The sequence below is a fragment of the Plectropomus leopardus genome, chromosome 15 (genome assembly GCF_008729295.1).
Source record: "Plectropomus leopardus isolate mb chromosome 15, YSFRI_Pleo_2.0, whole genome shotgun sequence".
In the NCBI taxonomy this organism is placed as follows: Eukaryota; Metazoa; Chordata; class Actinopteri; order Perciformes; family Serranidae; genus Plectropomus; species Plectropomus leopardus.
In genome coordinates, this window is record NC_056477.1 from 2,509,169 (window position 1) to 2,523,941 (window position 14,773).

Consider the following 14,773-nt stretch of genomic DNA (forward strand, 5'->3'; position numbering starts at 1 on the left):
CTCTCCAGTGAGGAACAGCTATATTCCTGGTTATCCTCGCTGTCGATTGCTTTCTTTTTGTGAGTTTAATCCTTTCACTGAACACCGTCTTTTTCATCCGTAGCATCCACTCCAGAAACTTTTATTGGAAGCTTCTTAGGTTTCTCAGCCTGTGCTTCTGCTATAGAGACAAAGCCGTTTAAGCCCCGCCCCAACCGGGGAGGAAAACAATCCATCACTCTCCACTGACTTTGCTTAAAGTGCTGAATTAATCCTTTGACAGGCTGATATTGAATGTTTTTGGCTAGCTACCGGCATTTTGTTGGCGTTCCAGCTCCTGTTTGGATATTGTGGCGCCGATTGTTTCCACCCTGGTTGCCTAGATATTCAGTTTATGACGCATTACACTCCTAACTGCTGTTTTTGCTCCCTTAAGCGCTGGTTGAGCATGAAACACATCACTTAGAGTGAAATTTTCTCCACAAACACCCGACACCACAATGAAGGTTACGATACTGTAACCCCAGTTCTTTGAATACGGGCTGAGCCCTTTACATTGTGGTCCTGTTGAACCTGTTGCTGTCTGACGGTAGGAGTCTGCCTCTCTATGGCCTACACTGTGAGGTCTGCATCCATTTGGGTAGGCGTGTCCTGATTGGCTGACTGCGTTTGTGCTTTTCTCAGTGTGCAAATGCATGCTTGTGATCACATAAGTATTACCCAGAGAGTCCAGTAGAGGGCAGAAACTGTGTGAGATTGGACACCAAATTCTTAATAAAAAAAAATCACAGAGATCTTTCTCTGTTGGCAACATGCTTTATTAGCAGTGGGTGAACTTGTTTGGCAAGAGTTGAGGAACATCCCACACTCTAAATTAGGAGTTTTCATGTGTAATGTATGCCTCTCATGAAGTAAATTAATAAGGAGAAAGTAGAATTGTTTAATTGTGTTAATTTAGCCAAAATATTTGCAATTGATTTAAAATTTTTAACATAGACATTCCTTTTTGTTCTCAATAAGAGCTATACGCTTTATTCGAAATACAGTATATAGTCTTGCCAGGTGCATCTATGCCGAATAATATATTGATGATCACTGGAGAGAAGGGGATGAAAATGATTTCTTGGATAAAACATCTTTTATGAGTAGAGATTCATGTAAGAGACCTCAGACAGTTCTCAGTGTTTCAAACACCTTTCAGATGGTTTGTTCATAAATGGCTCCAGTATGTGCACCATCAGATGGCTTCCGCAGTGTGCTACCAATTAAGCCCCAACCCAGGCATTAAATAAATCATCTCATCGGTTTTAAATGTTGAGCATGAACATAATCTAAATATCAGCCTCACAGTTTCGATTATCACACCACAGGCACTGACTGAAACCACCACTAGAACCAGTTCAGCAGTTGGATTTCCTCACACTTGGTTATTCATATATTAATTTGGCGGAAATAGACTTAAAAAGCACATGTATTATAAAATGCCATTAAAATGGGTAACTTTAATCAGTTTGATGTTATCAGATGGTATTAAAAGATCCATGTCACTGGGGTCCATTAAAGGACCATCCAGTACGAACCGGGAGACATGCCGCCTCCAATAATTTCATATAAATCATTTGTCTCCCTCAGTTAACTCCATCAAGTGTCCATGACAGTCTCACTCCTCCTCGACTGCAGTCTGCAGCCACACAACAGACCAGGAAGTTAATCAGGGAGAACATTTTAACTCCATTCAGCCACAGTTGAATGATTGCTAACATTCTTAAATTACAGTTGCTGTCTCAGGAGGTCAGTGGTTAGTTAGATGGATAATATTAGTAATATAGGAATTTCATATGGACAGTCATCAAACAATGTGAGGAAGAAGACCCCACATCCCAAAAAAGGATGCCGTTCCATGTTTTATGTGGATGAACTCGACTGGTCTGCACAGATCTCCGGAGGCTGTTTTTCATGCCCCCGAGCTGGCGATAGCTTTGACGAGAGATATTACGTATTCAAGTTGTCTGTCCATCAGTCTTTTTCTAGTGAACCCAATATTTCAAGAATGATGTGAGGAAATTTCTTCATAGTCAGCACAAATGTCCGTTTCATTTGGACTAAATGATGAATTGATTAGATTTTGATGTCTCATTCTCGTGAACGTGATATCTCAATAATGCCTCAAGGATTTTTTTTTATTTTCCAAATTAGCCACAAACTTCCATTTTGAGTCTCAGTTGAACTGATGAGGATTTGGTACTTAAAGGTCAAACTTCACTATGAACTTGCATCTGTCTTATTTCATGAATGCAATATCTCAAAAAGGCCTTCAGGAAATGTTCTCAAATTTGGCACAAATGTCCATTTAGACTCAAAAATTATCTGATTAGAATTTGATGATCAGAAGTCAAGGTCACTGTTACCTCACAAAACATTTTTTTTGATCATAATTCAAGAATTCATACCCTAATCATGACAACATTTTACACAAATATCTAATGTGGAAAATATGATGAAGTTATAACATTTTATATCCAGATGGTCAACTCCACTGTGACATCATAACGTTCTGAAAAACACTTTCTGGCCATTACTCATGACGTCATGACTCGGGATCAGAGGACGTGACATCCAGTCAGACTTAATTGTTGATATTAATCTTGGGTTTCCATCTTAAAACTGTTATTATTGTACAGAGGAATCCGGTGACCAATTTGTGTGTTCCACCGTCTAGCAGTGCCACCATTACTGCAGTGGAAATCGACTGCTGCCTGCTCACAGTGACAGTGACAAAATAATGGTATAACGTTATGGTGACAGCAGCATGGATAGTTGGATTGAAACCTTCGGCAGTGGCTCCCAGTTACTGGTCAAGGCAATCTTAACGTTATAAATTTACCTATAAAATCAAGTGACTGTGTGGTCTCAGACTGGGGCAATCTCCATGAAGTAAAGGCGTGTGTATTTCACATTCAGTTTTTTTCTGAAGTTGAAGTTTGCCACTATTGTTGGAACAGCAGAGAACTTTACTGGTTCTGCCCGAACTCCTAGACATTGTTTTCAACAGTAACGTTTCACAGAGAGTAGAGGTAAAGGTAGAAAGTTGTACACTTCACAGTACAGCTTGCATTCAGATGCATGTAGGAGGGGCAGTGATGGCGACTTGTTTACTTCTGGTGCTTCTCTGATTCTTGTGTAGATCTTCTGTGCTGCCGAGAGGTGCGTGTGTGAAGCGTTCATGTTTTTACAGACATGGAGGTTAACTCTTGCAACTTGATGGCTTTGCAGATGTATCAAACCACAAGGCCTGTAGACTGAAAAAAAGAAAAACAGTTTCTTTCAGATATATTCATAATAGCAGATATTTTTGCCATCTAGCTTAGTGCTGTGTGTCAGCATTTACATGTGTTACATGTGTGTTTTACAGTTCATGTTTTTGTTCAGGCTGAGGCTCCATTTTTTTTTTCGCTTGTATGGTGTTTCCACTAGAAACAACAGAAATCTTGAAAAATGTTGCCTCTTTGAGTCAGTGTTCTACCACTTTCATGCGGGTTAAATGGCTTTCTTCTCTGTTTGTGAACCGCTCCCCCTCTACACCGCCACTTACATCTCAAACACCTTCCACCTGATGCAGCTAATAAGCCTTCTTTCTGCACCAGAAAACACCATGTCCCCTTTTTGCTTTTATCCTTTCTTCTCTGGTCGCTGCGCCTCTGGACTTTATTCATGCTCTCAAGGCCAATCAATACTCAGGCAGGCCAGGACCAGCCTGCCAGAGAGCTTCGCTATCAGTTAGCATGGCTGCCTGGCTCGGCTCGAAGACTGGCCGGCTGCCTGTCGGCCTGCCACTCTGGGGGAATGTCATCCATGAAGGACGCCATTACAGATCTGCCCACGGGAGTGTCACGCTTTAACCCCCTTAAACGCATCTGCGTATTGGTTCACAGGCGTGCAGGAAGGAGGCTAAGCAAAGATGAAGAAGTGACTGAGAGACAGACAGAGAGAATATGAAAAATCTGATAATCATAATACAATCCTAAGTGCATTCAACCATGTCGGCAATACAACCTGTTCACCACACCAGCATGTTTTACTGATGATTGCCTAATCAGTGCTTTGCTGGTAATGGTTAGCTCTTGATAAAATATGACTTGATTACTGCTTTTTTCTTTTTTTTTCTTTTTTTTTTCTGCTTAACTGGCCCCTTGAATGTAATTAATTCAGAAAAGATTGCGATGCCAGCAATAAAAAGGCTTCATGCTTTCATTTGGTACAATTTGCAGATGTTCTGCTCTGGCTAGACTTCAAATTTCTTAACATTTTAACCGACCGACTGCAATATTTTCTGACCTGAGCATATTTTAACATTCATTTATTCAAATTTTCTATGAAAGCATGTAAAAAAGGTTAGTTGTAGAAAGCCATTTACTTGATTTGTAGCTTAATTCAACTTGGAAATAATCACACTAAAGAATGCAATTGTCCAATATGAAACAGATAAGTAACCTTTGTATTAAACAATAATGCAGAAGATTGAAATGGAAATTGGCAAAGAAATATGTGAAATGATTTACTCAGAAGTCCATTAACTTACTAATGCAAACTTAGAGTTTCAACTGAAAATTATCTTTACTTCACAAAGTTTTCAAAGTGGATCTGAGGCAAGCGCGTGCCTGAAGGAATTGTAAAGGGGCTCTGCAAACCATGCACTAATATTTTAGAAGGATCTTCTCTTAGATCATTTTTGAAGGGAAATGTTTGACTTGCTAGAAAACGTATTTACCGACCGGATACCTCGGGATCCAGTGTTTGCCAAATTCAAAGGTTCTCTAATAAAAAGACAGGAGACACATTTCTTTTTTTCTTTCTTCTTTTTTTATACCTCTTGCAGCTGCAGATCTATAACGATGACGCATATTGGGTAAGAATCTTTATGACACATGGCAAAGATTAATTAGGTCAACATTATGGAGAGTACCAGGTATTTGTGTTAAAGGTTTTCTTCTTTTACTGTTTGCTGTAATTACCTTTCTCCTGCTCTGTCCATTGTGCTCAAGTTGCGAACACTTTCCACAATCAATGAAAATGCTTGCTCTGCACTAGACCTGACAATCCAACGCTGCCCATTAACAACTATCAGCATGTAATACTCTTACTGCACATACCTCAAGTTTCCAGAGGCCCTTTACAGTTTTACAGAAAAACACCAGATTTGGACACCAGAGCATTGTTAAAAACAAATAGTTTAGGAGTACTAGGGAATAGAGTGCCTGATTGATTTAAATGAATGAACCAAGAAATGCATTAAGGGGTTAGATAAAGAAAAAGTCTATAAGGTGCCATTAGGATGCTAAAGAGATACATTTCTAATTTTAAGTGTTTTAACCTAGCAACACATTGGAAAAACAAGACAAACTTCTGTCTTTAGTGTCAGTAGGCGCATTTCCATTAACGGTCAAATTGCGCAAATTGAAAAATACACCTAATGCAAACATGTCAATTTAGAAAATAGTCCCTTTTATCGCAAAAATGTTTGGGTTTTATAGGTTATATGATGCTATGACTATGTGCTTGTCAGTAGGAACTGGCTCCCTCATGATGCAGCAGGAGCTACAGAGCTGTTATTGCATCACATAACTCTGAGAAAGTTGAGCGGATCGTCTGGAAGTTTTGAATCCATAATTTCTCTGTAAAATTGTGAACTATCATCTTCCAGAAATCTCTCATATATGGCTGCACCCACTTAGGACTGGCTTGCCTTTCAATTATCGCTCGCATAACAACCTGTGTCGCCTTGGATTGGAAATGACGGCTAGTGCGATGGCCACAATAGAAATAAAGCTGCTCATGTTTTGAACATCCATCAATAAGCTTCTTGGGATGTTAAAGCAAGAGGAGAGGTTGCAGAACATCACTCAGTGGAAACTCCGTCATCTCACAATTGTGTTTTATTGATATTTCAGATATATTAAGGTTTGAGCAAATCTATAATGGAAACCCACATAGTGTCCTTTTTTTTTTCCAGAACATATTTACTCATCCAAATAGTAGTACTAAAACGTGGTGCTTAGGGGCATTAGGAGGCAGCACCTAATTCATTATGTCATCGATGGGGAATCACAAAAATTAACAACAGAGTGAAAAAACAAAAAGAATTTCCTCTCGGGCATTATTTAAATGCGACTGACTCTTGGTTTCAAACGGGATATAAACTGCGGGCCCCTGGGTGACGGTCTGGATTTGTTTGACTCATCCACTTCCCCTCCCTCCCGCCTGCCCTATACAGACTTTTTGCTCTTCCTACTACATCAGTTGCTCTCAATGTTAAGTATTTCTGCGGAGGGGTTTACATTGGAGTCAGTTGAAAGACTAGTTCATCTCATTTGGGTTCTATCGTGTGCCGAGGAGTGTGGAAGAGCGTCTGTATTTGACGACCTAAGACGACCTAGGAATGAAAACAAGCTGAGGCGGCAGAGTTACGCTGTCAGGTCTCCAAATTTGAATTTGTAAATGCTCACATTCAGCCTGTATATTCCCCTGCTGATCTGGATTTACGAAACGGAAGAGCAATAATTAAATCATGAATACTGCATCACCTGCACCCACTGGTGATTGGATTCATCTCACTGTTGATCTCCCCAGCATATTCAGCTCTTTCAAAGTCCTCCAAAGACTTCAATGTTACTGTTAGAAGTTCAGAGAGGGCTCTGATTGATCTTTTTTTTATCATTAAATTATTAAGGGTTACATAAGTGGCTGCTGCTTTTGCTCCACTACGACTGAGCGGTGCCACGATACAAAGGTGAAAATCAGCAGATTCCTTATTTCTTCCTCATTTTCTTCCTGTAAGCAGGGAGAGGGAGACGAAAGACGGAAAAGAGAGATTGAAGTGGAGGGTTGTGTTATCCAGAGCGCGATGGTTTATTGATCCTCACTGTGCCTCTCCCTCTTTCTCTCCTCACAGTAGGGCGGAGTAAATTGGACTGTTTTCTTCTGCAGTGATTGACGTCTGCCTTCTGTGAGCAATGTTTTCAAACTCGCAGTGATATTTTCAGCCGACTGAAAAGATTTTTTCAGTCGACTCTGGCATCCCCCCTTAAAAATGACACTATTCTCTGAGCGCGTACCGCGTCTCAGCTGACAGGTGACGAGTGTTAAGCTAAACAACCTACAGTGCATTGTGACAACTCTGTCAACAAAAAACAAAGGGAGAGGACGACAAATGGCGCTTCCGTCACTTATCACCGGGGCGAACAAAACAGCACAGCCCAGTCCAAGCATGAAATCATGTCTGGAGGGAAATCCTTTATGTTTGAAAAAAAAAAAAAAATTGAGTTGCAGAGCAAATGTTAAAAAAAGACACAGCAGCGCTTTGTAATTCTGCCCTTTGTCTGAGTGTTGTGCAGAATGTGTGGCACTGCAAGCCAAATGTATCATGTCAGGACACACTACATGGCATTGCTTTAGTACGAGTCCCTCTTGCTCTATTTTAAGTATTTTTCTTTTTCTTTTTCTTTTTCGAGCTGGCAGCTGTTCCTAGGAAGACAATGCATTCTTCAAATTGACTTTAATCTCATTATGTCTTTGTGAATTCACGTGAACAGCAAAGAAAAGCTTTAAAAAGGTTGAGTCAAGGTGCCGGCTGATGGTCGCATTGTTGCATGAATCCATGTTCATGCTGTAGTTCTGTCATGCTAAGCTGACTTTGAAATTCTTGTCTAATGTTCATATACATGTCTGCATAATATGTACTTACTGTATAGTCAAATTAAATCAAATGACATTGGTAGGATGTTTAATTCCAACCATATAGCTAGAAAATTGATGTTGACTTCAAAGATTTGATCTGATTGTGTCAGCTATAGTTGAGGTTAGCAAGAGGTTGTAGTTACAGTTGAAAAAACAGCCTGGCTGTTCTGTGGCAGGAGGCAAACTCCAGTCAAATTGTCAGTTTCACACAGTTCTCAAAAGCTGGCAACAAGGATTGTGATACCAGAATGAAGGTGAAAATGTTTGGAGCGAGCACAGGCAGCGTGACGCACCGACCACACAGCCTTCCCTGTCACTCATCAGCTCCACTGCACATGTAACACGACGGAGGCAAAAAACAAGCCAGCATACAGCAAAAGCAAATATGGAGAGTAACTGTTAATGTTTCATTTCATTTTGTGAAAAAGTGGCATTTTTTCTTGCACCTCCATCAGTCGGGCTTAGATTGTCTTATTGTTTGGACTTCACTGTCAAGATCAGGGTCGCCTTAATGGGAATAAACTCACAAATGGCAGGTGCCATCAGACTGTCCTCCGGCGTTTAATAACACTGTGATCCGTTCGGTCCGTCCACGCTGTCACCTGACGCCATCCAGTGACGTTACATGTGGACGCGAAAGGTGGCTTTTGGTGTCGCGATTGCCAAAAGCACTGTTAAAACAGCTTGATTTTGACTTGATAAACGTCATGTTAGGGCACGTGAGAGTATGCACGGTTGCATTTAAACAGAGATACTAGTGGAACATTCATTTTAATTATGCATGTGAAAGCTTTTTAGGATTGTTGTTTGTCTTGAAATAAGGGCAAAATACAGAATAATTTGTACACTTAACCTTGTCACCGTTAAAACAACTCTTGACAATCACCAACTTTGATTAAGACAGTTCATCGTCATGTCCCACCTGCGGACATCCTCATCTTATGAAACCATTTCTCACTGCAGACTCAGTTCCTGGCCTAACTCCCACTCTCACATGGAAACTAGTCCCCCAACAGCCAATTACCGCGGGTTGTTTAAGATCCCCAGAGACCTATCAACACCCTGCATCTCACAATCTAACCCACCACCCCTACACACACACACACACGCGCCTCACACTGCTGATTAAGGGATCTGAGGCTTTACAAACTCTTCTCTCTTCACCCATCTATTCCCCCAAAACACTGCTTATTATGAATCCATCATCATCTCGTGATTGAGAAATATTCACACCATTCGGATGTCTCCTCCATACGCCATTAAAGTACAACCTAATACAGTAATCAGTATGCTGCTGGTTATAACAGCATCCTGTGAAAACAACTGATTTTTCTTCATTGAAGCATAAAGTTCTGGCTCATCACTGTTCATCCGGCTACTTTAAAAAACACAGTTGAGCACGGGCTAATGAGAGCCCTTAGCAGACTTATTTTTCATTTGTAAGCACAAAAGAAACCATCAGCAGTCTGGCCTGGTATTAATAAGAACATCATCTGTGCTGCGGATCTGATTTCTCCACACATCTGAGAGCAACGCCCCGACCAACTGTGTCTGCAGCTTTCAAAACACAGCTGATGGATGACTGCCCATGAACTCTCTGCAGTCTCCACACTTTCAATTATCTTTCTGGTTTTATAAATTATCCTCAACAATGCCTAGAATGCCATTAATTGCACCGTCGTTTTACTGTTTTTCAACATCAGGTCACTTTAGCATTTCCATATTTTCTCTCAAGCTAGTGGCGCTTCACTTATTAATTTCACTGATAAGATCATCCATTAAGGTGTACGCTGAGCAGATTCCCTCAGAAGTGTGTACTGTCCACAATCAGCCATGCATGTTGTGATAAATCGCTGGGAGAAGTCAAGCTCTCCAACAGCACTACTGTGACCACACAGTATTAATCACGGCAGGACAGATTATTACCCGTCCTCCATCCATCTTTTTTTCTGGTGACATTGCAGGGTCTAAACAAACAATAGTGTCTTGGTATTACCCACAACGTGCACTATGTTATGAGGCAGCGGCAGACACTCGTTATGGATCTTTGGGCAGAGACTAAATAGCCTCTGCTGCACTTTTTTTTTTTCTGCAGCAATTTCGGATGATATGATGATTTATTTGCAGAATTGTGGAGTAAAGACACAATAATGATGTTTGAGAAGCAATAGGCCGCTAAAGCACAGTGAGATGAATTAGCACTGTCACTGTCAGCGAATGCATTCATGAAAAGAAATTTAATATTTACAGGTTGATTATGACTAACAAGACCTTCTTTGTTTGTCCTGCAGCATCTCCGACTGTCCCTCCGCTGCACTCGGAGCATTTCAAACCCTGTCACGAGAAGGACCTGGCCTACTGCCTGAATGGAGGCGAATGCTTTGTCATTGAGACGCTTAGCGGGCCCCACAAGCACTGCAAGTAAGTGACTGACCTGCTGTTATTTATTGTATTTTGTCCAATGCCTTTTTCTTTCTCTCGCCTACTTTTTACTGCATTTGATGCTCTCTGTTCCTTTCTGCTCTTGATTTTAATTTTTTTCTAAGAACATCCAACACTAACATAAAGGGTGTGGCTGAGAGTAGTTTGTCATATGGCTGCATTGTATCTTGCTGGGATGAGACTGTTGGATTGGATGCTGTTTGAATATGATTATTCGGTCTGAGAAACAGTTAAAGGACTGACTAGTATTGTGCATGTTTTTGCTGTGTGCTCACACAAATGGTCCTTTGTCTATTATTTTTGAGTCAGAGGCTTTCTTGTTTTGGTTATGGAATGTTCATATTGTCTATATTGATTGTGGTGATTTGACAAAATAGATGTCAAATGGGTCGAGGAACAACCCTTTGCTTTACAGGGGTTTCCACTAAAAAATGCGTATTTCATCCCTTTTCCACCAAACTTAGAGTGTGCACACAGGTTTTTAAACATGGGAAATCCTGCTAAAAATAGGCTTTACATTACTTTCCCATCGCTAGCAGAGCAGGCTTGTGTGCACAACTCTGCAGCAGACAAGCATGCGTGTGTGGCTGGAGAAGAGGTGAACAGTATAGCGCAGCTTCGACAGAGGTCTTTGCAAACTTCACTGTGGTTTCTTCTCTTTACATATCTCTTATTTATTCAGTCTCTCTGTTAAACTCTATGCAGACTAATTTGGATTGATGTTTTAGTAGGAGGAGATGGACAGTATTTAGTGGTAGCACATCATTGCATCGTCATTGCAGGAGCTGAAATTAATGTGTGTGGCTTTTGCATTTCCATCTTCTTCATTTGACATGGGTGTGAATGCAGATTTCACGCTTCCCCATTGCATCAAAAAGATAGATGTTAGCATGCGTTTACATATATATTTTCTGCAGTGGAAATGAGGCTTTTGAATTTTTTCAGCTTGTATTCACAACAGTTACAATAAATTTCATTGGTGACATAAAATTATGGTCACTACCTTACTGCTTGTTGTCTGTACGTTCAAACAGTTCTAGTTTCTGCCCATCTTTTGCTACTGCCATGCTTTTCTGACACTGAGCTGGAAGTAGCATATTTAGAAATGTATGGCCTAGTTGAATAATGTTTGTTTGGCTAAAACCCAACATACGGATCAGCAGCTGAGAGTTGGATGAAACAGAAACATAGAAAAATATTTTTATGGAGATTCTGACCCTTTTTTTTGCCATGATTCTGTGTGACTGCTAGAATCTGTAAATCTAATGTGACTACAGCTGACAGAGAAAGCTACAAACTTATCAGAACCATGTTTCAACCACACAGACTTCTGACACTCAAAAGACATACTGTGAAATATTCCTTTACTTCGCTATATGCTATTGGACCTGGTTTTCCAAAAAGTACTCCTGATATACGGATAGAAAGATTTTCTGCAGCTCAGTGTTTGCGTGTGTGTGTGTTTATATGCCTGAGTATTGCCATCTTTCTGTGTGTGTGTGTGTGTGTGTGTGTGTGTGTGTGTGTGTGTGTGTGTGTGTGTGTGTGCCTTAGTTGTCCCAGATTTGAGAGTAGAGCTCATGGGCACTTAGCCTGTTCAAATGTGGGGCCCTTTTACTAATTAAGTCCCAGAACAACTTCTTCCCAAAATCTAACCGCAGGACTTCCACCCGACCTGTTTTTCAAAGAGGCTGTTTTGCCTCCTCGGAGGTAGGAGTATGCATCTGTATGCATGCACCAAGCGTGTACAGTACGTGCATGTCTGAGAGAGTGCATGGATGATGACAAAGATCAGGCTTTAGCTCGGCAAGGAAAGTGAGAAAGTGATCATCGACTTTATTTTTGGAGCCATGTTTCTATAAAATGCTCTAAAATAGACACAGATTAAACAGAGTCGCTGCCTTCAAATTGGTGCATTTGTAGGTACATAGTCATACAGTTAAAATGACATACAAATGTGACCAAATGACAAATCTGCATATCAGTTTTTCTGTCAGTCTTTTAAAAAATGCTGCTAAAGGCTACAGGGATTGTGCAATAGTTTCACGTGGTGTGTGCAATGTTTTGTATGTGCAAGTTGGTGTGATTTGGTACAGCTAGTGCTGTTTTGTTCATACGTAGTTTGTTTTATTGTAACTGTGAAAGCATTTATTGGTGAAGCATCTCAGTCTTTGACAAATTCCCCTACACAGTGCACGCTGAGCTCTCCATGAGCCATTTTTTTCTTTTTTTTCTCTCAGGGTGGAAAATTGATCTGTTGCTGAACCATGTAAAACTGATCAGATGAGATCATTGAATAAAAGAAGCAGCTGCTATGGATGAAAGCAATTTTTTAGGCACAGTAGAATGAATGGTGAAGTTTCACTTGTAATGCGCTTGACATTCTTCTGCTCCATCTGTGCCCAGAGTGCACTCAGCACTCTGGGCACAGATAGTGTGGCGTAGGGCTATATACAACTCAAAAATTTTCTTGTCAAATCAGATTTGGCAGTTCAATACCAATATCTGAAGATTCTTTTCTCTCCATATAAAGTTTTAAAGTTTGAATGGGCTCTGCGGGACATTCAGTTTGATATAGACATTCAGGAAATATAGTAAATTTGTTAATGGCGCTAATGGCAGATTGCAAACATGCAACATTTTCTTGCCAACACTAGATGAAAAAATAGCTATACTAAAAAATAGCCAGCAACTTTTCATATTAACTTGCTGTGAGCTGTGAATTCAACACTTAACTCAACTCAACTGATGGTGGGGGCCTTTCTCTCCCTCGGTGTCCCTGCCTGCATATCTGCAACTGCTTGTACCAAAAAGTAGCTTGAAAGTCAAGAGCACTCAACATCAAAATCTGGGGGACCAAAACGTCTCCAAAAGTGCACTGCACAGCACAAAACTCAAAAAAAGGACTGCTCAATTAGAAGCAATCTCATGAACTGAGGGGTCTCCTATTGATCATTTGAATCCCTGACTTTCAGGAAGCAGCTCTCCTGTGGTGCAGTAAATAACTATAAATAACTGAAAGCTGTATATAATCTAGTTGTGGCAGATGTTTTGGTCGTGGCAGGCCACCACAGATAAATTAACATGTGGGGAAACCCTAGTTGGAGGTGATGCAGCTAAACAAAGTGGACTTAAGTATTGTACAAGATGCTGCTCCTGAGGATTGTTTTTAGTGTGCTGTTTGAGGAAAGTGACAGTGATGTGACTATATGGTCAAAAAATGTGGTTCTTGCAGCAGAAAACTATTTGTGCTAGTTCCTCTAATTCGCTTTCCTAATGAAAACTGTAACTCTTGTTTCCACGATATTTCAGAAATCATGTAAATGTTAAAAGCCAGCAGGACAGCTGCTTTCTTCGGGTAAATGCACTGGAAGAGTTATCCACTTTAGTCTGTCGTCTGCAATTTTCAGTACATCATCTGCTGTGTAGTCCAGTCAAAAGTCAACCGAAGTCCACGACACACAGACGCCTGTTTTTGAGCCTTTACTTCAGAGAGCGATGATAGTTGAAAGAGAGGACAAGAAGCAGCATAAGAGAGGCAGAAAACAGACAGAGAGCAGGAGAGAAAGACCAGGGTGTAGGCGGACGAGGAGTCAGCTGTTGCCCTCCTCCCATGCTTTCTTCCGTTGCTATGACGACATAATCTGTCGACAAGCATAGCTGCTAAAGAATGAAGGTTTGCGATGTACGCTGGGATGGCCTTGAACACACTGTCTGTGCATCTTTGTGTGTGTGTGGAAGCAGAGAGGAGAGAGAATGTGAACCGGGTTGATCTCTACTGCTTAATCGTGTGGCAATGAGCTCTCAAAAGGAAAGATACGGACCATCAAACAATATGGCATCGGCTCTTAATTTGAATAACAGCTGGTATGACCATGAAGTAAAACTGTAAAGTGTGTTTAGTACTTTGCTTAAAAAATAACATTTGGAGTTTAGAGGGGGTGATATTTTATAGTTTGGAACATAGGAATAAGGTAATGACACTGTTTTATATGAATATTTTATGAGTGCATATACTTTCTGCCCTTAAAAGTCTTTTAAAGTTCTCACTGAGAAAAAAGCAATAGAATTTTTTCTTTGAATATTTCATGCCCATGGGGCTATAATAACAAAATTCAATGTTTATTTTTTAAGAGACCCCATAGTTTTTAAATATAGCATATATACCAAACAGCTGAACTGCAAGAAAAAAATAATAAGAATAATTTAATGTTATAATGCTTGTAATGTGTTAGTATACCATATCTCAATTTGTGACCATGGAATTGGTAGTATTACCAGTACTAGTATTATTCTCACACATGTATTCTAGATATTTACCATGACAGTACTTTGAAAACATCTCAGAATTGGTGAAAAATTCATATTGATTGAATGTCATTCATCATATATTTAATGGACTAGCATTCGATATGTGCTATTAACAATATTGAATATTCATTCTTTTTTTAATTTCATAAAAAATGCTAATTTATTATCTTCATATCACCACTTTTATAGTAAAATGCCTATTCAATCTTTTGTTAACATGGTTTAAGAAAATTGTTTTTTTTAAAATCATAAACACAATGGATAACATTAAAATTATTACCTAACAACAATGAATGATTTTTTAATA

General features: G+C 40.0%; 1 protein-coding gene across 1 annotated transcript in view; it reads left to right on the plus strand.

Moving 5' to 3' along the window:
* Window positions 1–14,773, plus strand: part of LOC121954762 (pro-neuregulin-3, membrane-bound isoform) — a 429,094-nt gene that overhangs the window by 253,240 nt on the left and 161,081 nt on the right. The window contains exon 2 of the mRNA XM_042502457.1: window positions 10,005–10,134. Coding sequence (XP_042358391.1) covers window positions 10,005–10,134 — 130 coding nt within the window. The remainder of the gene's footprint in view (window positions 1–10,004; window positions 10,135–14,773) is intronic.